This window comes from Bombina bombina, chromosome 1 (genome assembly GCF_027579735.1).
Source record: "Bombina bombina isolate aBomBom1 chromosome 1, aBomBom1.pri, whole genome shotgun sequence".
NCBI lineage: Eukaryota > Metazoa > Chordata > Amphibia > Anura > Bombinatoridae > Bombina > Bombina bombina.
This window is the reverse complement of record NC_069499.1, coordinates 1,145,193,927-1,145,220,867: the sequence shown is the minus strand read 5'-3', so window position 1 is coordinate 1,145,220,867 and position 26,941 is coordinate 1,145,193,927. Positions and strand designations below refer to the sequence as shown.

At 38.6% G+C, this 26,941-nt stretch overlaps 1 protein-coding gene across 1 annotated transcript; it reads right to left on the bottom strand.

The window, feature by feature from the left end:
• Nucleotides 1-18,743: 18,743 nt before the first annotated feature.
• On the bottom strand, nucleotides 18,744-26,542 carry LOC128645921 (coenzyme Q-binding protein COQ10 homolog B, mitochondrial). Its single transcript, XM_053699254.1, has 5 exons — nucleotides 26,315-26,542; nucleotides 22,931-23,080; nucleotides 22,039-22,231; nucleotides 20,976-21,077; nucleotides 18,744-20,356 (listed from the first exon to the last, which is right to left on the bottom strand). The coding sequence occupies exons 1-5, from the start codon at nucleotides 26,425-26,427 to the stop codon at nucleotides 20,195-20,197; spliced, it is 720 nt and encodes a 239-aa protein (XP_053555229.1). The 5' UTR covers nucleotides 26,428-26,542; the 3' UTR covers nucleotides 18,744-20,194.
• Between the last annotated feature and the right edge of the window lie 399 nt (nucleotides 26,543-26,941).

Sequence of the window (26,941 nt, the reverse complement as noted above, 5' to 3'; positions counted from 1 at the left end):
TTTAAAAAATAAATACATTTGCTGTTATTTTTTTTGTTATGTTTACTGTTAAATTTTTTGTTGTTATTTTTTTACTTTTAATGTGCCAGATTTTTACATTTCACTAATATATATTTTTTTCTAAAATGGGGCTGTTCTTTTTTTTTTTTTTTACAAAAACCCCTGTCAAACCTATGCATGGGGGACATAGGTGTTCTCAAGGTGCCTTGCAGAAAACAACCTGTAAAATATTTTTTGCACTAACTTACAACAGTCTCTCCTAAATCATAGTCAAAAAGCAATGTGTGTGTAAAAATGAAAATTGAAAAATTGCCACCATACACTTTCTCCAATTTTTTTGGCTAAAACGGTTGCTTCAAAGGCATCAAAGCACACCATATACAATACCTTGGGGTGTCAACATTTCAAAAAACAGAATTTATGCTTACCTGATAAATTACTTTCTCCAACGGTGTGTCCGGTCCACGGCGTCATCCTTACTTGTGGGATATTCTCTTCCCCAACAGGAAATGGCAAAGTGTCCCAGCAAAGCTGGTCACATGATCCCTCCTAGGCTCCGCCCACCCCAGTCATTCGACCGACGGACAGAAGGAAATATATATAGGAGAAACCATATGATACCGTGGTGACTGTAGTTAGAGAAAATAATTCATCAGACCTGATTAAAAAACCAGGGCGGGCCGTGGACCGGACACACCGTTGGAGAAAGTAATTTATCAGGTAAGCATAAATTCTGTTTTCTCCAACATTGGTGTGTCCGGTCCACGGCGTCATCCTTACTTGTGGGAACCAATACCAAAGCTTTAGGACACGGATGAAGGGAGGGAGCAAATCAGGTCACCTAAACGGAAGGAACCACAGCTTGCAAAACCTTTCTCCCAAAAATAGCCTCCGAAGAAGCAAAAGTATCAAATTTGTAAAATTTGGCAAAAGTGTGCAGTGAAGACCAAGTCGCTGCCTTACATATCTGGTCAATAGAAGCCTCGTTCTTGAAGGCCCATGTGGAAGCCACAGCCCTAGTGGACTGAGCTGTGATTCTTTCTGGAGGCTGCCGTCCGGCAGTCTCATAAGCCAATCGGATAATGCTTTTAAGCCAAAAGGAAAGAGAGGTAGAAGTCGCTTTTTGACCTCTCCTTTTACCAGAATAGACAACAAACAAGGAAGATGTTTGTCTGAAATCTTTAGTAGCCTCTAAATAGAATTTTAGAGCACGGACTACGTCCAAATTGTGTAACAAACGTTCCTTCTTTGAAACTGGATTCGGACACAAAGAAGGTACAACTATCTCCTGGTTAATATTTTTGTTAGAAACAACTTTCGGAAGAAAACCAGGTTTAGTACGCAAAACCACCTTATCTGCATGGAACACCAGATAGGGCGGAGAACACTGCAGAGCAGATAACTCTGAAACTCTTCTAGCAGAAGAAATTGCAACTAAAAACAAAACTTTCCAAGATAGTAACTTAATATCTATGGAATGTAAAGGTTCAAACGGAACCCCTTGAAGAACTGAAAGAACTAGATTTAGACTCCAGGGAGGAGTCAAAGGTCTGTAAACAGGCTTGATCCTAACCAGAGCCTGAACAAATGCTTGAACATCTGGCACGGCTGCCAGTCTTTTGTGAAGTAAAACAGATAAAGCAGAGATCTGTCCCTTTAGAGAACTTGCAGATAACCCTTTCTCCAAACCTTCATGTAGAAAGGATAGAATCTTAGGAATTTTTATCTTGTTCCATGGGAATCCTTTGGATTCACACCAACAGATATATTTTTTCCATATTTTATGGTAAATTTTTCTAGTTACAGGCTTTCTAGCCTGAATCAGGGTATCTATTACCGAATCTGAAAACCCACGCTTTGATAAAATCAAGCGTTCAATCTCCAAGCCGTCAGTTGGAGGGAAACCAGATTCGGATGTTCGAATGGACCCTGAACAAGAAAGTCCTGTCTCAAAGGTAGCTTCCATGGTGGAGCCGATGACATATTCACCAGGTCTGCATACCAAGTCCTGCGTGGCCACGCAGGAGCTATCAAGATCACCGAGGCCCTCTCCTGATTGATCCTGGCTACCAGCCTGGGAATGAGAGGAAACGGTGGGAATACATAAGCTAGGTTGAAGGTCCAAGGTGCTACTAGTGCATCTACTAGAGTCGCCTTGGGATCCCTGGATCTGGACCCGTAGCAAGGAACCTTGAAGTTCTGACGAGACGCCATCAGATCCATGTCTAGAATGCCCCATAATTGAGTTATTTGGGCAAAGATTTCCGGATGGAGTTCCCACTCCCCCGGATGGAATGTCTGACGACTCAGAAAATCCGCTTCCCAATTTTCCACTCCTGGGATGTGGATTGCAGACAAGTGGCAGGAGTGATCCTCCGCCCATTGAATTATCTTGGTCACTTCTTTCATCGCCAGGGAACTCCTTGTTCCCCCCTGATGATTGATATATGCAACGGTCGTCATGTTGTCTGATTGAAACCTTATGAATTTGGCCTTTGCTAGTTGAGGCCAAGCTCTGAGAGCATTGAATATCGCTCTCAGTTCCAGAATGTTTATCGGGAGAAGAGACTCTTCCCGAGACCATAGACCCTGAGCTTTCAGGGATTCCCAGACCGCGCCCCAGCCCACTAGACTGGCGTCGGTCGTGACAATGACCCACTCTGGTCTGCGGAAGCTCATTCCCTGTGACAGATTGTCCAGGGTCAGCCACCAACGGAGTGAATCTCTGGTCTTTTGAACTACTTGAATCATCGGAGACAAGTCTGTATAATCCCCATTCCACTGTCTGAGCATGCACAGTTGTAATGGTCTTAGATGAATTCGTGCAAAAGAAACTATGTCCATTGTTGCAACCATCAATCCTATTACTTCCATGCACTGCGCTATGGAAGGACGAGGAACAGAATGAAGTACTTGACAAGAGCTTAGAAGTTTTGATTTTCTGACCTCTGTCAGAAAAATCCTCATTTCTAAGGAATCTATTATTGTTCCCAAGAAGGGAACTCTTGTTGACGGGGACAGAGAACTTTTTTCTTTGTTCACCTTCCATCCGTGAGATCTGAGAAAGGCTAGGACGATGTCCGTATGAGCCTTTGCTTTTGACAGGGACGACGCTTGAATTAGGATGTCGTCCAAGTAAGGTACTACTGCAATGCCCCTTGGTCTTAGAACCGCTAGAAGGGACCCTAGTACCTTTGTGAAAATCCTTGGAGCAGTGGCTAATCCGAATGGAAGTGCCACAAACTGGTAATGCTTGTCCAGAAAAGCGAACCTTAGGAACTGATGATGTTCCTTGTGGATAGGAATATGTAGGTACGCATCCTTTAAATCCACGGTAGTCATAAATTGACTTTCCTGGATGGTGGGTAGGATCGTTCGAATAGTTTCCATTTTGAACGATGGTACCCTGAGAAATTTGTTTAGGATCTTCAGATCCAAAATTGGTCTGAATGTTCCCTCTTTTTTGGGAACTTTTGAACAGATTGGAATAAAATCCCATTCCTTGTTCTCTTATTGGAACTGGATGTATCACTCCCATCTTTAACAGGTCTTCTACACAATGTAAGAATGCCTGTCTCTTTATTTGGTTTGAAGATAAGTGAGACCTGTGGAACCTTCCCCTTGGGGGTAGTTCCTTGAATTCCAGGAGATAACCTTGAGAAACTATTTCTAGCGCCCAAGGATCCTGAACATCTCTTGCCCAAGCCTCAGCAAAGAGAGAGAGTCTGCCCCCCACTAGATCCGGTCCCGGATCGGGGGCTATCCCTTCATGCTGTTTTGGTAGCAGTGGTAGGCTTCTTGGCCTGCTTACCCTTGTTCCAGCCTTGCATTGGTTTCCAGGCTGGTTTGGGTTGTGAAGTATTACCCTCTTGCTTAAAGGATGCAGAATTAGAGGCTGGTCCGTTTCTGCGAAAGGGACGAAAATTAGTCTTATTTGTAGCCTTAAAAGACCTATCCTGTGGGAGGGCGTGGCCCTTTCCCCCAGTGATGTCTGAAATAATCTCTTTCAAATCTGGTCCAAATAATGTTTTACCTTTGAAAGGAATGTTAAGCAATTTTGTCTTGGAAGACACATCCGCTGACCAAGACTTTAGCCAAAGCGCTCTGCGCGCCACGATAGCAAACCCTGAATTTTTCGCCGCTAATCTAGCTAATTGCAAAGCGGCATCTAAAACAAAAGAGTTAGCCAATTTAAGTGCTTGAACTCTGTCCATAACCTCCTCATACGAAGATTCTTTACTGAGCGATTTTTCTAGTTCCTCGAACCAGAAACACGCTACCGTAGTGACAGGAACAATGCATGAAATTGGTTGTAGAAGGTAACCTTGCTGTACAAAAATCTTTTTAAGCAAACCCTCTAATTTTTTATCCATAGGATCTTTGAAAGCACAACTACCTTCGATAGGAATAGTAGTGCGTTTGTTTAGAGTAGAAACCGCCCCCTCGACCTTGGGGACTGTCTGCCATAAGTCCTTTCTGGGGTCGACTATAGGAAATAATTTCTTAAATATAGGGGGGGGGGGAACAAAAGGTATGCCGGGCTTTTCCCACTCTTTATTTACTATGTCCGCCACCCGCTTGGGTATAGGAAAAGCGTCGGGGGGCACCGGAACCTCTAGGAACTTGTCCATCTTACATAATTTCTCTGGAATGACCAAATTGTCACAATCATCCAGAGTAGATAACACCTCCTTAAGCAGTGCGCGGAGATGTTCTAATTTAAATTTAAATGTCACAACATCAGGTTCAGCTTGATGAGAAATTTTTCCTGAATCTGAGATTTCTCCATCAGACAAAACCTCCCTCATGGCCCCTTGAGATTGGTGTGAGGGTATGTCAGAACAGTTATCATCAGCGCCCTCTTGCTCTTCAGTGTTTAAAACAGAGCAATCGCGCTTTCTCTGATAAGTAGGCATTTTGGATAAAAGATTTGCTATGGAGTTATCCATTACAGCCGTTAATTGTTGCATGGTAATAAGTATTGGCGCACTAGATGTACTAGGGGCCTCCTGTGTGGGCAAAACTGGTGTAGACACAGTAGGGGATGATGTAGTATCATGTTTACTCCCCTCATTTGAGGAATCATCTTGGGCAATATCATTATCTGTGGCATTACTGTCCTTACTTTGTTTGGACACTATGGCACAATTATCACATAAATTTAAATGGGGAGACACATTGGCTTTCATACATATAGAACATAGCTTATCTGATGGTACAGACATGTTAAACAGGCTTAAACTTGTCAACAAAGCACAAAAAACGTTTTAAAATAAAACCGTTACTGTCTCTTTAAATTTCAAACTGAAAACACTTTATTACTGAATATGTGAAAAAGTATGAAGGAATTGTTCAAAAATTACCAAAATTTCACCAGGCATTAAAAGTATTGCACACCAAATTTCAGAGCTTTAACCCTTAAAATAACGGAACCGGAGCCGTTTTTAAATTTAACCCCTATACAGTCCCAGCTATATGCTTTGCTGAGACCCAACCAAGCCCAGAGGGGAATACAATACCAAATGACGCCTTCTAGAAGCTTTTTTAGTGATTCTTAGATCCTCACACATGCATCTGCATGCCTTGCACTCCAAAAACAACTGCGCAGTAATGGCGCGAAAATGAGGCTCAGTCTATAACTAGAAAGGCCCCCAGACTAAAAAAGGTGTCCAACACAGTGCCTGCTGTTTTTTAAACGTTCCCCAAGATTATAATGCCAATTATTAGCTAGAATCTGCATAATATGTCCCAATAAAGCAATCGTTTTAGCCCATAAAAATGTCTACCAGTTTTTAAGCCCTTTTTTAAGCCCTTTATTCTTTTATGTTTGACTAAGAAAATGGCTTACCGGTCCCCATGAGGGGAAATGACAGCCTTCCAGCATTACATGGTCTTGTTAGAAATATGGCTAGTCATACCTTAAGCAGAAAAGTCTGCTAACTGTTTCCCCCAACTGAAGTTACTTCATCTCAACAGTCCTGTGTGGAAACAGCAATCCATTTTAGTTACTGTCTGCTAAAATCATCTTCCTCTTACAAACAGAAATCTTCATCCTTTTCTGTTTCAGAGTAAATAGTACATACCAGCACTATTTTAAAATAACAAACACTTGATAGAAGAATAAAAACTACATTTAAACACCAAAAAACTCTTAACCATCTCCGTGGAGATGTTGCCTGTGCAACGGCAAAGAGAATGACTGGGGTGGGCGGAGCCTAGGAGGGATCATGTGACCAGCTTTGCTGGGACTCTTTGCCATTTCCTGTTGGGGAAGAGAATATCCCACAAGTAAGGATGACGCCGTGGACCAGACATACCAATGTTGGAGAAATATGCACATTCATGGCAATAAATAAAAGTGGGGTTTACAATAGGCCCCAAACTAAAGATAGGCCTATCAGAAGAAATACTCTCACTTAATAACTAAAATCACAAGTCATAAAATTGTAACATAACCTTCCCAAAATCCTGGCAAACCTATGCATGGGGGGCATAGGTGTACTCAGGGTGCCTAGCAGAAAACAACCTGAAGTATTTTTTTGCACTAACTTACAACAGTCTCTCCTAAATCATAGTCAAAAAGCAATGTTTGTGCAAAAATGAAAATTGAAAAATTGCCACCATACACTTTCTCCAATTTTTTTGGCTAAAACGGTTGCTTCAAAGGCATCAAAGCACACCATATACAATACCTTGGGGTGTCAACATTTCAAAAATATGCACATTCATGGCAATAAATAAAAGTGGGGTTTACAATAGGCCGCAAACTAAAGATAGGCCTATCAGAAGAAATACTCTCACTTAATAACTAAAATCACAAGTCATAAAATTGTAACATAACCTTCCCAAAATCCTGGCAAACCTATGCATGGGGCGCATAGGTGTACTCAGGGTGCCTTGCAGAAAACAACCTGAAGTATTTTTTTGCACTAACTTACAACAGTCTCTCCTAAATCATAGTCAAAAAGCAATGTGTGTGTAAAAATGAAAATTGAATCAGCAGAGGTAATGGTATATATATAAGAGTATATCGTCGATCTGAAAAGGGAGGTAAGAGATGAATCTCTACGACCGATAACAGAGAACCTATGAAATAGACCCCGTAGAAGGAGATCACTGCATTCAAATAGGCAATACTCTCCTCACATCCCTCTGACATTCACTGCACTCTGAGAGGAAAACCGGGCTCCAACTTGCTGCGGAGCGCATATCAACGTAGAATCTAGCACAAACTTACTTCACCACCTCCATCGGAGGCAAAGTTTGTAAAACTGAATTGTGGGTGTGGTGAGGGGTGTATTTATAGGCATTTTAAGGTTTGGGAAACTTTGCCCCTCCTGGTAGGAATGTATATCCCATACGTCACTAGCTCATGGACTCTTGCTAATTACATGAAAGAAAATGCCACCATACACTTTCTCCAATTTTTTTGGCTAAAACAGTTACTTCAAATGCATCAAAGCACACCATATACAATACCTTGGGGTGTCAACATTTCAAAAATATGCACATTCATGGAAACAAATAAATTGGGGTATGTTAAAATACCCCCAAAAAGACAATAGGCAAAGAAAATATGTTAAATGTGAAAAGAAAATCACAAACGCATGTTGGACATTTGGCATTACACCCCCCCGAACAAGCCAAGAAACTTATGCATAGGTGGTATCACTGTACTCAGGAGATGTTGGTGAACACATATTGGGGTCTTCTTTGGCAGTAACACATAACAGGAGCTGAGAATTCATGTCTAAAGTACAATGTGTGTGAAAAATAACACACAAAAAATGACTGCCCAATAGTTTGACAAAGACTGCTGGTTGAATTAGTGCATGGAAAGTGTTAAAATACCAGCATTTGAAATACCCTAGGGTGTCTACTTTTCAAAAATATATGGTTTGATGGGGGTAAATTACATTGGCCGGCTTCAGAAATGTCCTACATAGGACATGGGTGCATGGGATGTGAAAATTCCAAGTTGAAAAACTGGAATGCGCCCCCTAAAATTAAGGCCTTTTAGCCCCCAGAGAACCCAACACACCTATACATGGGTGGTATCACTGTACTCAGGAGATGTTGTTGAATACATATTGAGGTTTTTTTTGGCAGTAACACATAACAGGGACTGAGAATATATGCCTAAAGTACAATGTGTGTGAAAAATAATGCAAAAAAATGACTGCCTAAAAGTTTGACAAAGACTAGTGGTTGAATTAGTGCATGGAAAGTGTTAAAATACCAGCATTTGAAATACCCTAGGGTGTCTACTTTTCAAAAATATATGGTTTGATGGGGGTAATTTACATTGCCCGGCCTCAGAAATGTCCCAAATAGGACATGGGTGCATGATGACAGATATGAAAATTCCAAGTTGAAAAACTGGAATGCGCTCCCTAAAATTAAGGCCTTTTAGCCCCCAGAGAACCCAACACACCTATACATGGGTGGTATCACTGTGCTCAGGAGATGTTGTTGAATACATATTGAGGTGTTTTCTGGCAGTAACACATAACAGGGACTGAGAATATATGCCTAAAGTACAATGTGTGTGAAAAATAACACACACAAAAATGACTACCCAAAAGTTTGATAAAGACTAGTGGTTGAAATAGTGCATGGAAAGTGTTAAAATAACAGCATTTTAAATACCCTAGGGTGTCTACTTTTCAAAAATATATGGTTTGATGAGGGTAATTTACATTGCCCAGCTTCAGAAATGTCCCAAATAGGACATGGGTGCATGATGACAGATATGAAAATTCCAAGTTGAAAAACTGGAATGAGCCCCCTAAAATTAAGGCCTTTTAGCCCCCAGAGAACCCAACACACCTATACATGGGTGGTATCACTGTGCTCAGGAGATGTTGTTGAATACATATTGAGGTTTTTTTTGGCAGTAACACATAACAGGGACTGAGAATATATGCCTAAAGTACAATGTGTGTGAAAAATAATGCAAAAAAATGACTACCTAAAAGTTTGACAAAGACTAGTGGTTGAATTAGTGCATGGAAAGTGTTAAAATACCAGCATTTGAAATACCCTAGGGTGTCTACTTTTCAAAAATATATGGTTTGATGGGGGTAATTTACATTGGCTGGCTTCAGAAATGTCCCAAATAGGACATGGGTGCATGATGACAGATGTGAAAATTCCAAGTTGAAAAACTGGAATGCGCCCCCTAAAATTAAGGCCTTTTAGCCCCCAGAGAACCCGACACACCTATACATGGGTGGTATCACTGTACTCAGAAGTTGTTGTTGAACACATATTGAGGTGTTTTTGGTCAGTAACATATAACAGGAACTGAGAATCCATGCCTAAAGTACAATGCGTGTGAAAAATAACACACCAAAATGACTACCCAAAAGTTTGACAAAGACTGGTGGTTGAATTAGTGCATGCAAAGTGTTAAAATACCAGCATTTGAAATACCCTAGGGTGTCTACTTTTTAAAAATATATGGTTTGATGGGGGTAATTTGCATTGTCCGGCTTCAGAAATGTCCCAAATAGGACATGGGTGCATGATGACAGATGTGAAAATTCCAAGTTAAAAAACTGGAATGCGCCCCCTAAAAATAAGGCCTTTTAGCCCCCAGAGAACCCAACAGACCTATACATGGGTGGTATCACTGTACTCAGGAGATGCTGCTGAAGACATATTGGGGTGTTATTTGGCCGTAACCCTTAACGTTCTCAGTAAATGTATTCTTGAATTGCTATTTTGTCAAAAAATCACCACTTTTTTTTTTTTTTTTTCAAACTTTGGCATAGATTGGTGGTAAAATAGTTGCATGGAAAGAGTCAAAATACCCCATGTTTAATACCTTAGGTTGTGTTCTTTTAAAAAATATATATATGTGAAGGGTTAATCAGGGATTCCTGACAGATATCAGTGTTCCAATGTAACTATCGCTAATTTTAAAAAAAAAAAATTGGAAATAGCAAAGTGCTACTTGTACTTATTGCCCTATAACTTGCAAAAAAAGCAAAGAACATGTAAACATTGAGTATTTCTAAACTCAGGACAAAATTTAGAAACTATTTAGCATGGGAGTTTTTTGGTAGTTGTTGAAGTGTAGGAGATTTTGAGGGTCAAAGTTAGAAAAAGTGTGTTTTTTTCAATTTTTTCCTCATATTTTATAAATTTTTTTATAGTAAATTATAAGATATGATGAAAATAATGGTATCTTTAGAAAGTCCATTTAATGGCGAGAAAAACGGTATATAATATGTGTGGGTACAGTAAATGAATAAGAGGAAAATTACAGCTAAACACAAACACCGCAGAAATGTAAAAATAGCCTTGGTCCCAAACGGACAGAAAATGGAAAAGTGCTGCGGTCATTAAGGGGTTAAGCAGACATGTGGCCTATCCTTTTATTTAATATGCGGCCTGGCATTTATTATGCTATTACTTGGGCGGTAATAAATGTAATAAATATATTTTTAGTGAAGTGATATAGTTAGTTCATAAAAGCTAAATAAATCCCCATTGTCTGAATGATATTTACACCATCTTTTCTGGGAAGCTATACAGAGTAAGACTTCGCCATTACCTTGACACGAGACAGGTTATTATTATCGGATGTGTTTTCTTCCTTCCTTTTTTTTTTTTTTATTTATTGTATTTTTATATATACATATATATATATATATATATATATATATATGTGTGTGTGTGTGTGTGTGTGTGTGTGTGTGTGTGTATATATGCAATGTGCTATGTTATGCTCTATGGAATTTATTTTCCTCTTTAAAGTGATGGTAAATCCAAGCATATGAAAATAAACAAGACTTTCAGTCATCAGTTTGAAAAAAAGGGTGCTAAACTTACCATCACGGTGCCGAGGCCTCCTTGTTTAACTCAATGGCACAACACTTTTATCAATGAGGTGATGTTTCAACCTCGAAACCAATAGCCATGCTAGTCATATGACAGTGTTCTGTATGCTAGCAGGGTTATTGGTTCATAGGTGGGAAAAAAACGCTGTGCCGCAGGTGGCCAGAGCCGCTGAGTTTACAAACTGATGACTGAAAGTCCTGTTTATTTATAGTGATGGTAAATCCTAGCGGTTTTCAAACGCTTAGATTTACCATCACATTAAATACATTTTTTTATATTGTTAACTCTTAACATTAGAATTTTATTGGCCTTGTAATTGGTAGTCACGTGATCATGAAAGAGATGAAGTGAAGCTAAAGGAGTTTAGAATATGTTACAAGCCTTTCATATATAGACTATATAGACTAAATATAGTTACAACTAAGCATGTATTAATGGTGTTGGTGAGTATTGTTGAGGTTTAAGTAATTATAAGCATTTTATTGAAGATCCCATTGAGCATGGGCAATATGGATTCAAATGGACTGTACAATTGTAAAAGTACTAACCTGATGAAACGTCCATGATGTCAGTGCTGTGAAACATTGTTAAACAGCCTTTTAGGATTAAAGGGCCATAATACCCAAATGTTTAAACACTTGAAAGTGATGCAGCATAGCTGTAAAAAGCTGATTAGAAAATATCACCTGAACATCTCTATGTAAAAAAGAAAGATATTTTACCTCAAATGTTCCTCAGTAGCCACCTCCCATTGTAAAGGATTTCTAAGCAGCATTTTAGTGTGTTTGTCCCGGGACATCTGAAGGGACTAGCATCGTGCACTCTCATATTATTTCACCAATCAGGTAAAGGAAGCTTACTATGAAATCTCATGAGAGTTAAGTGAAATCTCATGAGATCACAGTAAGAGTTCATGACCTCAGCACTGCTGATGCCGATTGGCTGCTGTTCATTTCTTCATTTTTTTAAATTTGTTTACCTGCAGCTGGGAGCAGCTAAGTATAACTTTTTACACAGAACTTACTCTGCTGAGCTGAGGAGATTGTGAGGTAAAATATCTTCCTTTTTTACAGAGATGCTCAGGTGATATTTTCCTGTCAGCTTTTTACAGTTATACTGCATCAGTTTCAAGTGATTTAGCATATGAGTATTATGTCCTTTTAAGTTATCCTATCAAAGGGCCATTATAGTAGAACAATTACATGCTCTAATCCATTAGTTCATGTAATTTTAAGACTATCGAGCCTTTTAAACACACAATAGAAGTGCCTCTCGGGTCCTGCAGAGCACTGCTGGTCCAGAACAGAAAATGCTGCTGATTCAATCAGCAGTGCAAGTTGCACATCTTTGTAGGGGGTTAAACAGACAGTAGTGCAGGGTTGAAAGTTATAAAATGACATGCTCTTACAAATTAGAGCATGTATTATGACACTTAAAATACGCAATACACACCACTACCAACAAGTTGAGCTTGAATACTGGTGCCCTCACAGCATATGTGCGTATGCTGCTGAAAAACAGTAATAACTTTTACTAGAAGTATTTTGCTGATGGAAGTATACTGCAAAAATGCTTCTATTTAAAATTGAAATGCACCCATGCATATTTCTAATTTGACCTTTTTAATGTAAAACAAAAAATAGTCTCTAAAGCTCTTATGATCACTTATATATATCACATATTTCACTTGCTTGCCAAGGTACCACTAACCTACAGTTCTTTATTCTGTCAGTTTTCTAAGAACAAAGGGGGCAGGTTCCAAATCTAAATAGTGATTGGACATGAACATAAGAGATACATCTTCTAGCCAAGAAAAACATTACACCTGGTAAAGATTAGCAGTTATATAATAACTGCCAGTATAATTCACTGTAAAGAAAAAGTCATTACATTTTATGTTGCAGTTGTTTTTCTGAGTTTCCTGTAATTGAAGATGAGTTGAATGGGTTATGTCCCCTTATTCTTAAAGGGACAGTAAACACCAGAATTTTTGTTGTTTAAAAAGATAGATAATCCCTTTATTACCCATTCCCCAATTTTGGATAACCAACACAGTTATAATAATATACATTTTACCTCTGTGATTACCTTGTATCTATGCCTATGTAAAGTGCCCCCTTCTTTCATTTTTTTGGACAGACTTGCATTTTTAGCCAATCAGTGCTGACTCCTAGGAGCTTCACGTGCCTGAGCTCAATTTTATCTATATGAAACACATGAACTAACGCCCTCTAGTGGTGAAAAACTGTCAAAATGCTTTCAGATTAGAGGCAGTCTTCAAGGTCTAGGAAATTAGCACATGAACCTCCTAGATTTAGCTTTAAACTAAGAATACCAAGACAACAAAGCAAAATTGGTAATAAAAGTAAATTGGAAAGTTGTTTAACCCCTTAATGACCGGACCATTTTTCAGTTTTCTTACCCTTAATGACAATGGCTATTTTTACATTTCTGCAGTGTTTGTGTTTAGCTGTAATTTTCCTCTTACTCATTTACTGTACCCACACATATTATATACCGTTTTTCTCGCCATTAAATGGACTTTCTAAAGATACCATTTTTTTCATCACATCTTATAATTTAATATAAAAAATATATAAAATATGAGGAAAAAATGGAAAAAAACACACTTTTTCTAACTTTGACCTCCAAAATCTGTTACACATCTACAACCACCAAAAAACACCCATGCTAAATAGTTTCTAAATTTTGTCCTGAGTTTAGAAATACCCAATGGTTACATGTTGTTTGCTTTTTTTGCAAGTTATAGGGCAATAAGTACAAGTAGAACTTTGCTATTTCCAAACCACTTTTTTTCAAAATTAGCGCTAGTTACATTGGAACACTGATATCTGTCCGGAATCCCTGAATATCCCTTGACATGTATTTTTTTTTTTTTAGAAGACAACCCAAAGTATTGATTTATACCCATTTTGGTATATTTCATGCCACCATTTCACTGCCAAATGCGAGCAAATAAAAAAAATTGTTCACTTTTTCACAAATGTTGTCACAAACTTTAGGTTTCTCACTGAAATTATTTACAAACAGTTTGTGCAATTATGGCACAAATGGTTGTAAATGCTTCTCTGGGATCCCCTTTGTTCAGAAATAGCAGACATATATGGCTTTGGCGTTGCTTTTTGGTAATTAGAAGGCCGCTAAATGCAGCTGCGCACCACACGTGTATTATGCCCAGCAGTGAAGGGGTTAATTAGGGAGCTTGTAGTGTTAATTTTAGCTTTAGTGTAGTGTAGTAGACAACCCAAAGTATTGATCTAGGCCCATTTTGGTATATTTCATGCCACCATTTCACCGCCAAATGCGAGCAAATAAAAAAAAAAGTGACATTTTTCACAATTTTAGGTTTCTCACTTAAATTATTTACAAACAGCTTGTGCAATTATGGCACAAATGGTTGTAAATGCTTCTCTGGGATCTCCTTTGTTCATAAATAGCAGACATATATGGCTTTGGCGTTGCTTTTTGGCAATTAGGAGGCCGCTAAATGCTGCTGCGCACCACACTTGTATTAAGCCCAGCAGTGAAGGGGTTAATTAGGTAGCTTGTAGAGAGCTTGCAGGGTTAATTTTAGCTTTAGTGTAGAGATTAGCCTCCCACCTGACACATCCCACCCCCTGATCCCTCCCAGACAGCTCTCTTCCCTCCCCCACCCCACAATTGTCCCCGCCATCTTAAGTACTGGCAGAAAGTCTGCCAGTACTAAAATAAAAGGTGTTTTTTTTTTTTTTTTTTAATTATTCAGCTGTGATGGACCCCTGCCTTAACCCCCAACCTCCCTGATCCCCCCCAAACACCTCTCTAACCCTCCCCACCTACCTAATTGCCACCATCTTGGGTACTGGCAGCTGTCTGCCAGTACCCAGTTTTCCCCAAAAAATAAAGTGTTTTTGCATGTTTTATTTTTATTTTTTCTGTAGTGTAGCTGCCCCAACAACCCCACACCCAACCCCCCCACCAGATCCAGATCCTGATCCTGATCCTTTATTTAAAAAATTCTGCCCCCCTCCCTCTTACCAAAATTCATTGGTGGCAGTGCCAGTGATTGCTGCGCGCACACACACGCACGCGCGCGCGTGCACGCAGCCACAGAGTGGCTCTCTCTGCATCGGATGCTTTCTAAAGGGTATTGCAGGATGCCTCAATATCGAGGCATCACTGCAATACCCTGAGAGCTGCTGGAAGCGATTGCGATCGCTTCCAGCACTCTCTAAGACAACTGACGTACCAGGTACGTCCATTGTCACTAACTGCAAGTTTTTGCAGGACGTACCTGGTACGTCAGTTGTCATTAAGGGGTTAAAATTACATGCCCTATTTAAATCATGAAAGTTTTTTTTTACTTTACTGTTCCTTTAAGAAAACCTTTTCTTTTTAACAAGGGAATAAGTGAACTCTCTAAACGCCCAATTATTATGTTTTTTTTTTACCATTATATTGTAATGTGCGTCTCTCATTCACTTTAAGAACCACCATAGCAAGATAAACAGCTCCTAATCTAAAAACCCCAAGCTCCACCCACCTATTGTGTGTATATTTTGATATGTTAAGTTTCTCCAATCACGATTGACTCTTAAAGGGACATAAACCCATTGTATTTGTCTTTCATGATTTTGAAACCACATGCAATTTTAAACAACTTTTAAAAAACTTTCCAATTTACTTCTATTATATAATTTGCTTCATTCTCTTAATATCCTTTGTTGAAAAGCTATCTAAATAGGCACAGAAGCTGCTGATTGGTTGGCTGCACATGGATGCCTCGTGTGATTGGCTCACCCATGTGCATTGCTATTTCTTCAACAAAGGATATCTAAAGAATGAAGCAAATTAGATAATAGAAGTAAATTGGAATGTTGTTTAAAATTGTATTCTCTACATGAATCACACACAAAAGAAAAATGCTTGGGGGTTTCATGTCCCTTTAACCCTTTGGCTGCTAAGCCATTTCCCACCTGGGTGCTAATATTTTCTTTTTTTTTTAAAACTTTTACTTAGGCGACTACCTTTCCAACAGTGGGTCTTGGGGGTCTGTAGCTGCTTAGATGCCTGAAATACAGGCTTCTAAGCAGCATGCCCCCTCCTCCTATACTTAACATTGTTAAGTATAAATAAAGTTGCGCAGTGACATCACGTAATTGCGCGTGACGTCACTGCGCATCACGTGAAGCCCCGGCGATGCCTGTCACTCTACAGGCACGATCGCCGGGGTAGGAGCAGTAAGGAGCCCCAGATCTCCCTCAAGGTGGGAGAGTGCTCATGACGGCTCTGATATTTTAGAAGCCTTAAAGGGACTCTGAACCCAACATTTTTCTTTTTTGATTCAGATAGAGCATGCAATTTTAAGCAACATTCTAATTTACTCCTATTATCAGAGCTGTTTATCTAGCTATGCAGGGGTCTAGATGTGAAGCAGTCACATACCTTCCACTATAATGCTCTAAAAATCCCCCAAAGATTTTGTGTCCCTCCAAAATAGAGGCACCCATACTTAGACGTAGTTGCATGATATCTGTTTAGTGTCCCTTTAACATCTTTGCAGGGAATCAATACAAAGTTAAAGAAATTCTCTAAAAACACAGGTAATTTTGTTTTTTACACTACACCCTTACAGTTATTTCTATTTGTAAAACACTAATTATACTTACATAGGTCTTGAGATCTTCATTGCAACCGGTGTGGGCATCCTGTGCTGCAGCAACTTCTCCAGTCTGGTGGATACTATCCTTGGTAGTGTGCCTCCTCAGGTTTCCATTGTGCGATATGCTTCCATGGCCAGCGTATCCTTCACAACCTGCTTACAGTAGTGGTACTGATATTTACCTTTATTGGCCACAACAGCAATAACTCCCTTATCCCCTACCATAGCCAGGAATGGATACGAGGGCTGCAAATTAAGTTCAATACAATAACTCATTTTTCTCCTCACTGTACCACTCTTCCCTGCTCTTGTCCTTCTGAAAGGCCTGTAGACTGTTGCCATCCTGCCTATGATGAGGGACCACCAGGTCTTCTCGCCATACTGCCTTATTTTTCCTAACCAATCATTGTACACAGATCTAGCCCAGGTCTCCCCTGCTACGCACCTGCATTAGTACAACCAGCGTTGGGGTAAGACACCCTCTTTTCTCTAATACCTCTGGTCTTTCCCCCCAGGCGGCACTTACACCTTCCTTCCATCCCTCTCTGACCACCTTCCTCTGCCTTAACACATCTTATATTAATCGCTGTTCTATTGTCCCCTCTCTGCCTCATTACTCATCTGTCCACTCCTCCCGATCATACTTTACCTTTTTCCATATCTAAACACAGAAGACAATCCAGAAAATAAAATATAAAAACTTATTGCTAACTCTAAAATAACCAAACCCTAACCTAGTAAAATAAAAAAAATACCACAACATGAGGAAAGAAAATGAACAGAACACAAACAAGACACCGAGGAAAAAAAACAAACACACAAATGGCCACACATAAAACAAGCCCCAACAAATTAATGCCACTAATAACAAAAATGCATTTTTTGCATTTGGGAAAGGAGGAGAGGGTTCTGGGAGTGGTACAGAAAGTGGAAAATGCAGTAGGGATTTAGTCACTGGCAATGCATCAGCAGGGTTTGTAAAATGTAGTGGGGAAGATATGTAGTTCAAGATTTTGTTAAGAAAATGGAAATATTAAATAGGGAAATGATCAATTATGGCATAAAAATAGGGGTAGCATATGGTGTATGTATGTTTATCTGTGTGATTTTGTATAAAACTAATAAAAGTAAAATACAGAAGTGAAATATTAAAACAGACCAAAACTCACAAAATCACACATACAAAAAAAAAAAAAAAAAAAACACTTATCGTGCTCACACTATAAAACTCCTGTTTCTATCCCTCTAAAGACGATCAAAGGGGGAGGAATGAATCGGAAGCGTCTGTCTAATAGGGTACTGTGGATAGTAAAACTACTCTGAAAATGTGACAAAAACTCCAAAAGGCTACAATTTTGGTGCACCCCAAAACTCCTACTTTTGTATTTGAGACTACAATACGTGACCTAACATCTTGCCCATAGTTTACAATGGACACACTAAAGCAAAATAGCATGCTCTAACAGATTATAGTGTTTGCCTTAGACTATCCCTTAATATACACCCTCGGGTAGGGTCATGTGTCCCTTTAATATATGCACTCAATTAGTCAGGTTGCACGTTTTAAATGAATACATTCTAAAAGAAACTGCTTTCCTAAAGGGACAGCAAATACCTTGTAATTAGATTTTTTTGTAGTCTTACAATCAATACTTAAGTGTGATGGGGTTTTTTTGGAATGCAAGAACACCTTGTTTGCTACATTTGTTTTTAATAGCCAAACTCACCTCACCACTTACCCTATTTAGAGGAGCTAAGCTGGACTGTTTACTTAAGTGCACAAGGATTGTTATTTTGGTAGTAAAAGCTGCAGCCATTATAGAAATACACAGGACATGGTATGGTATGTGTTTGTTGTACCTCCCACCATACTTTTTTTAATAGGGAAGTGGCCAGGCAGTGATTAAAACACAGGAATGAAATGCAAGTTTTTGCTAAAATGATTTTGGATCGGTGGTATTATAATAGATAACGTACAATACTTTAATACGTAAAGTCAGTTGTAGGACTATCTTAACTTTAATGGTTCTATATTGAACAGTGCCCTTATCCAATGAGTAAATCCTGCTAAGCAGGGTGGAAAACAGCAGCAAGCATATTTAATATAGGATACCAAATAAACTGGTTAGTTTACTATTGACCTTTATGACCCATTAAAAACGAGGCATTATAGGAGAGTTGATTTTACGCACAAATGCTTTATCACGCTAAATTTAAAACAAAATGCAACATATTTTTTTAAATTGCATCCTTTTATTGTAAGTTACATCAAATGATTTTCTCCACTCCCCAAGGAATGAGGTGTCCACATACTGGAGCATGGAGAAAAGTCCAGATCGAGAGCATGCAAGAGAAGGCGACATACACAGTGAATCTAAAATATCAACTAACAGGGCACAAGATCGTTAGGCAATATCTGGCTTACAAAATGACTGCAGCAGAGAAGGTAGAGGTTTTAACCTTTTAAAGCTGTTATGCCGTTCTATTCCGTCATAATTAGACTGGGCTTTAAAGCCGTTATGATGGAATAGAACGTCATAGCCAACGGTGCTGTCAGGACTTGATCGCAGTCTTGGGGGCGTTCCTATGGTTGTAGGGACGCCCCCCAGACGCGATCCAATAATTGAAATCTTGCGATCGTGTGCACAATCACGTGGTTTCAATTTGTCTACATCGGAACAGTTGTTCCAATGTAGGCACTTTAGCCCTGACTCGAAAGGGTTAAAAGGACACATCCCTTTTGTGTCTGTAGATCTGAAAAACCCTACAGTGTGCTGACTTTTTTTTTTAAAACAATCATGTTAACCTAATCAATTTGTATTCAAGCACAGATTCCAAAATTCTTGATAAATGGATTTGGAGACAGAACCACATGTGCATGTCATAACCATCATCAGAACAACCGCAATAAAAGTCTATATTGAAGAGTATTTACTACAGTCAAACATGGATTTACTTTTATTGTGGTGAGCGTAACCTAGTACACCTCCCCCCTCTCATTTGTGCTGAAGTGCACAAACAGGTAAGCACATTTTTTCTTTCCCTGACAAACAATGCAGTGTGGATAGTTCTATTCTCTATTTAGAATCTTTTGCACCATGCTTCTGACTGCAGCATTTAATAAGACATTCTAACATGCTAAACTGGTTTTCAATACGGCTCCACATAAATGCTCATTACATATAAAATGGTCTGGCAGGTTGTGTTTAAAAGACCTCTAAACAAACCTCGAATTTGAATAATTTTTATTTTGCATATACTTTGTCAATAAAATTAGAATATTACTAAAATATATTATAAATTACATTCAAAATGGTGTTCTGAAAATATAATAAAATAGTCAAAATAGGTCCCATCTTTTTTTTTTATAAATACATTGGTTTTGTTTCTAATAAACAATTTAAATAGACAAAATAGTTTTTAAAAAAAATAATTTAACAGCTCTCACAAAAAGGTGACACTTTGTTTAAATAAACATAAATAAGGAACAGATGTGCAAAGTGAGTGTAGTTGGTCCATTTCTTAGATGCAGGATGTGCCTATCACTGATCATCCAAGAGCCTCTCCCGAAGGAGAAATAATGCATCCAGGTTTGCTATAAGTTCCAGGGTTATGGAAGCAGAGCCGGAGGATAAAGGTATCCAATAAGGATGCTAAGAGTTCACAGTGACATAGTTCATACTATCAACGCACAGCCCGTGCTTTCTGGCCTTGCACAGGAACTGCTTGCTGGCCATGTATCCTAGATGCCTGATGCTCAAATGCAGACACCATCTGTTTGACCACCTCATCAAAGAAGAGTGTAGCGAGTTGCGAATGGAGGAGGGATTTGAATTCAAATGATACCTGGAAGGTGAAAAGAAGGAATTGTTAGGTCCATATTAAAATTGGGTCAGTGACTTGAATTTTGAGCTGTAATCTGCAGTTTAGAATTGCAGAAGTAGGTAGTAGTGTACTATATAGATATTACAGAGAAAGTCCAGCACTCACAAGCTCTCAGCTAAGAGTAAAAGCAAAACTGGAAGAGTTGGTTACCGCATCTGGCCAAATGGGACAAGCCCAGGTACCAAGTCAAGGTCTCTTCCAAAACCTGGGTCCCTAATACAGCCATACAAATGCCAGCTCTCAATCAAACTAACTGGAAACAAGTCTGGGTTCAGACTTATGTAATCACCCTAGAGTAGACATATACAAAGCGCGGAATGGTACTGCACTCTCAGACTGGACTGGGTACACATCCCATGAGCCTGCAACATGATCAGCCTTGGGTGCTAATAGCTCTCTCATGAAGTTGTGCTGTCTCCAGAGTCACAGGCAGTTAACCCCAGACAAATCTAGGTGCAAGGCCCATCGGGAAAATTACAAAATAAAATGTTTGGTTTTCATGTCCCTTTAAAAGCTAATCTAGAAGATGGAATTATTAAACACTGTTCCATAAAACTGATATAAAATGCAGTTTACTTACATAGAAATCTAATGTGCAGGTGTCAGGCCGTCCAGTTAACCCAGGGTTAAATCTCCATACAGTCTCCAGGTGACTGAAAAGTTTCCCATCATTACAGACAGCCTGAAATTAAAATAAATGAAGATCAAGTTTCACAGTCAGCTGTAAACACTACAAAGACAAGTTTATTATACAACAACAAAATTTCCATTAGTGTTAAAACAAGTGAACTTTATCTTATTAACATTTAGTGGCCAAGTAACTTTTCTGCATGACATGAGTAATTATTGTATAGTCAAATAGTTATAACTCACTGGGAAACAAACCGATCATATGATGTATAACAGGATAAGTGGATATAGCACACATTAAAAAAGACTTTTTATAAAAAGGTAGAACAGGAATGTATTTGAATCTAGAATGCATAGTGTAGTTAATGTCTAATGAAAATGACTAAGAATGTCTGAAGCAGATTCTAGACTGTGACCTTTGTAACTGTAGAGGGAGTGAAGGATCTGTGCCAATTACAAGTCACTGTTTTACGTCACTGGCATAAATCCAGCTGTAGGCTGCTGCCAACTCCCTCTACACACCTGCCATCTAACCCAGTAGAGGAGTGCCAGGACTACAGAGGCCGCCTGCTGATGTACTCACACATTACTAAGGGGAATTACACAGCAAGGCAAGAGGCCTGCAGAACCCTCCCCAACTGCATTATTAACACCTGCATTACAGTTCTGCAAGCCAAAGAAAGCTATTCCCACATGTGACAAATTACACTAGAATTACTTGTCTAGTGCCTTTCTAAAGGGTAATTATTGTATAAATATGGCATGGCAGAGCTGTACTTCCTTCTACACACAGAATGTGTTAATATTTAGTCTATCCTGAATTAGGATATGTATAAATCCACTCATTGTTAATCCCCTTGGTGTATGTTGTCAGTACTTGAGAGCCACACACACAAAAAAAAAAATCCCCTCTTACATAGTACGAAAAAAAAATGTTTTACATTATATGTGATGTGTGGCCCGTTAAAGTTGGCTGTCCCTAGTACCTCTGTTATCCCCTAAAATCAACTTACCCTGATTTTATGGCCTGGGATTATGGAGATTTCTGACACATAGCGCTCCACAAAAGGTGGGAAACCCACTTCAAGCTCGGCTTTGATCAGACCTTTTTGGCAGGACAAAACTTTGGATTTATTGCACCAAGGCACGAAAATCTTGTAGTCACCAACATTAGCGACAACATCAAACATCTGGTCCATGGAATAGCTGTAGGTAAGCAAAGTGAGAAATTAAAACCAGGACTACTGAAACAGACGAACAGTCCACAGTTATTCATTTTGTAATATTATTACTGTATTTCTCCCACTATTTCTAAAGGAAGCCGTAAATGACAGATACAATAATACCAAACTAGGATGAGGACACCTCTAGTCAGAACATGAGAACTTTCACATGGAATACAACTTTTGTTCTCATTAACATGGTCTGTTTTAACACATCTAGTAGCATCGATTTGTGCGCAGTAACGCTTTACTATTTATCATCCACTTGTCCCAGCTCAAAGTGATTGTCTGATTCATATTTAAAGGGACATTAAACCCAAAACATTTTTTTCATGATTTAGAAAGAACATGCCATTTTAAACATCTTTTTAATTTACTTCTATTGTCTAATTTGCTTCATTCTCTTGATATACTTTGCGGAAAAGCATATCTAGATAGGCTCAGTAGCTGCTGATTGGTTGCTGCACATAGATACCTCGTCTGATTGGCTCACCCATGTGCATTGCTATTTCTTCAACAAAGGATAGCTAAAGAATGAAACAAATTAGATAATAGAAGTAAATTTGAATGTTGTTTAAAATTGTATCCTCTACCTGAATCATGAAAGAACATTTTTGGGTTTAGTATCCCTTTAAAGAAAGTATTCTACTGTATAACTGAACAAAGTTTAAATATTACTTACCCCAGGACTCGGGATTCAGAGTAGTCTATGCGTTTGTTCCCCAAGAGTGGTACTGCAAGGTTCAGGAACGTTCTTGTCTGCTCATGATTTACAGATGGCAGCGGGAGCTTTTGGCATTGCGGAGAAAGAATTCCACAAGAGCTCAAGTGACTAAAAATGAAAAGAAAAACTTTTGTCACAGCTAACTCAGTGGTCTGTAGTGGAAAAAATACATAATCAATTCTCTTTTCCTATATAATATGCAGTGTTAGTGATATTTTATTACAACATCCCTTTTGAAGTCAATCAGCAGCTCAATTATTGCCACTGATGGTGTTCAAGCAGGGAAATCCTGATGGATTTCTTGAGAGAATTCAAAATTGAAAAAATCCCAAGTGTAGCTATGTATGAAGTCCCATAAATAGATGGCTGACAAAAATGTATTCTTTTGAATTTGTATGACTCATCAGTTCTGTTATGTTTCATATCTACCCTCAGACACCACACATTCTCTTATCTTCCAAAAAAAAACAGCCAGTACCATTTCTGTTAGGTAAAGTCAATAATCAAATAATTTATCTTTCTTAAAAACATAAAAAAAAAAAAAAAAAAAAAAAGTATGACCATGACAATTACCTCTAAATTTCATTTCTATTATGGGTAAATTGAATTGTTAAATTACATTAATTCCAAGAAAATAACCCCCTACCCAAAAAGGAATAGAATGCCAGTTCCTTGACAGACTTTCATTGTTCTAAAAATTAAAACAATTTGTTTATATCCCACTGTGATAGACATTAGAAATGTTTGTCAGTAATCATGTCTATTTACTAAGACAAGGAACAACAAAAACTCATTTTTTGCAAACACTTCAAAATAAAATTCTTATTTGCATACGTGAGTTCTAACAATGAAACACGCAATAGCAGCTTAAGCGACGTTCTAATGAATACATTGCATGCTCTAACTAGTAAATGGTTATAACTTTTGTATTACAGATTGAGGAGTTGTGGAAGGCTAACCTCATAGAGCAGGACTTTATCTGCGTGTTCAACTCTTGTATAAACACAGAGCATTTTAGTCAGATATGCAAAAATGACATGTAATTTTGTATTAAAATGTCCCTCTGATCAACGTGTTGTATGTTATAACAGTTGAAAAGGTTAGCATGACACTTGTCTATATAGATCTGCAGAGAGTTTAAAAAAAAAAAAAAAAAACACACACACACAACTTGTACACTATTGTCAATACGTTTTAAGTGCCCTGTTTACTAAGGTGAATCTTATACCTCAAGCTGGTTGTGGTAATAATTTAGCAAATATCTTGTGGCCTAGAAATATTTACACTATCAGTGTGTCCTGTCAAAACCTCTTGCAGCTTGGATATAACCAGGACAGACCAGTTGTATCAGGTAAAAGTGTCTCTCCTGAGTTACAATCAAAATCTCAGCATTGCCTTCCACACCTAAGCCTCTTGAGAAAATCAGATATCACTCTCCATCCACTTACCTCAGCATAATAAAAATTTAGGCTGCACCAACTTTGCTTTATAATAAAAAAAAAAAAAAATGTACAAGTCTACTATAAAACCTTACTCTTACTGATCCAAGTGAACAGTGCCTTTTATGCAAAGATTTAGAATTATAATTAAGCTCCAACATGTTTAAAATGATAGGAAGGTCGAAATTAAATGTTCAGATAGAGCATGTATTTTAAGCCACTTAAATTAACTTCTATTATTAAATGTACAATGTGTTATTGGTATCCTTTGTTGAAAAGAATATGTACATATCTTACATTGGCCCACCAGATGTGTTCAGCTAGCTCACAGTAGTGCATTGCTACCCAGAAACTAACATGAAACTTTTTTCTTTTGTGACTTAGAAAGAGAATGCAATTTTAAACAACTTTCCAATTTACTTGTTTTGTCTATTTTGCTTCAATCTCTTTATATCATGTTCAAAAGCATATCTAAATAGGCTCAGTAGCAGCTTATTGGTGGCTGCACATAGATGCCTTGTGCGATTGGCTCACCCATTTGCATTGCTATTTCCTCTACAAAGGATGCAAATTAGATAATAGAATTAAATTGGAATGTTGTTTAAAGCTGTATTCTCTATCTGAAACATTAACTTTGTTTACTCAATGTGCAATTGTTAAACCAGTTATATGCAAGCAATTGTGCAATAGTAAAATGTTCTCATTTTCTTTTAACACTTTTATACAGCTTTACAGCTCTAGCATGAAATGCATGGTGCAAAGGGGAAAATGTTTCTTCTTTTAAAAGAGGAACTTGGAAATGCCTTTAAATGTGCAATGCAAGGAATGTCTGTGAAGAGAGCAGTATTGTCTTTACAATACGTCACTGTATCCTGAAAAGGAACACACACCCTTTACGAGAAACAGTGAGTGCAAATAGCTGTGACATAGCGAGAATACATCATAGCAAGTCGGGGGGAGAATGTGGTTGTCAGGTTCTAGCATTCCAAAATGCAATTAGCACTTTTTGTAAAGTTTAAATAGCTGTAGAGTAGCTGAACCTACATTGCCCAGGGATATGTAAACAATTAATTAGTTTAAGAATATTACAGTAAGAAGTGAGTCAATTGTTAACAATCACAGCTTTCTAAAGACAAAGCCCCTTAAACTGTTCTTACGTCTGCTACGTGCAGATCACGAGATGCTCTTGACGGCAAAATTCTAAGAATCCCTTGCAGCGCCCCCCAGCAGGAGGCCATTAACATCACATCATTTACTACTAGATGCTGGCGGATCACCTCCAGAAAGTGCTCACATCACAATTCATTTCGGTACCCTAACAATACAAGCAGGTCATGCTGTGGCACACAATGGTTATTCCATTGTATATAACTGAAAAGCCTGTAGCTCTCATGAGCAAAGTATAATGAATGCTACACTGAAAACACTCAAAACCCAACATCTCGCGGCCACACAGCATTGCGGTACATACCTTAGGGACCCTCCATACTGCCTATAAATAACTAATACACAGGGCCCACGGGCCATAAAGTGACAGGTTGTAAGAGCAGAGTTAGTTGCTCACCTGCTTAATCACTAGTCTGGGTACCGTACAAGCATTGATCCCTCTAAGGAAGAATTTAGCTGCCCTTTTATACGTTTCTCTATGAAAGTCAGATGTATGAATGTTCTACATACGGGTACTAATACAAAATTATACAAATGTAATGGGAAGTCAAATAAAGAATGCGCGTATCTTTAAAAGTTGAGAAAACGTAAATGCGTATTGTAAACGTTTCCCAATGCCCATTTCTTACAAATTCTTACGTGTGGAAGGGGAAAAGAATTTGTAAGAAATGGGCAACGTTTCTTACGTACGTTTGTCCCTGTCGCCACCGTATCGCGTGTACCCCAGGTCTCTTACCGAATTCCGTGATGTTTCTTAGCTCTCCGTATCAGAATCTGTCCTGGCCGTGTTTCCGCCTCCAGCAGAGCCCGGAGAAGTACTGAGGTGCCTCTTCCGCAGTGACCGGCCATGACCTTAATATGCTGGTGGTATAAGTTGCTCTCAGACACCGGGCACCTGCTGTAATAAGCCGGTTTCTCCCGGCAGCTTTACTTTACAAGGTCACGATCACATGAGCGGGGCGTACTACTACTACCTAGCAACTGGGCGGACCGCTCGACCCACCGTGACGTCAGTCCAAGAGATTGTAGCGCTCTACTGGGTCTTAACGCTTACGGTTGTCTCTTGCAGGTTTGCCAGAATAAAGTATTTTTGTTATATACATTGTAATGCAATTATTATTATTATTATTTTTAAAGGGAGGTTAAAGAGAAAAAAGAAAATTATCTAATGCTTTCAACATTTTATGTTCACACAATTTCATGCATATAATTATGTGTTTAAAGCCTTTAAAGGGGCACTCAAGTAAAAATAACATGTAGTTTCAAGACACTTTCCAATTTACTCCCATTAACAATTTTTGCACAATCTTTTTATATTCACACTTTCTGGGAAACAAAATCCTATGTGCACAAGCTCACAGGG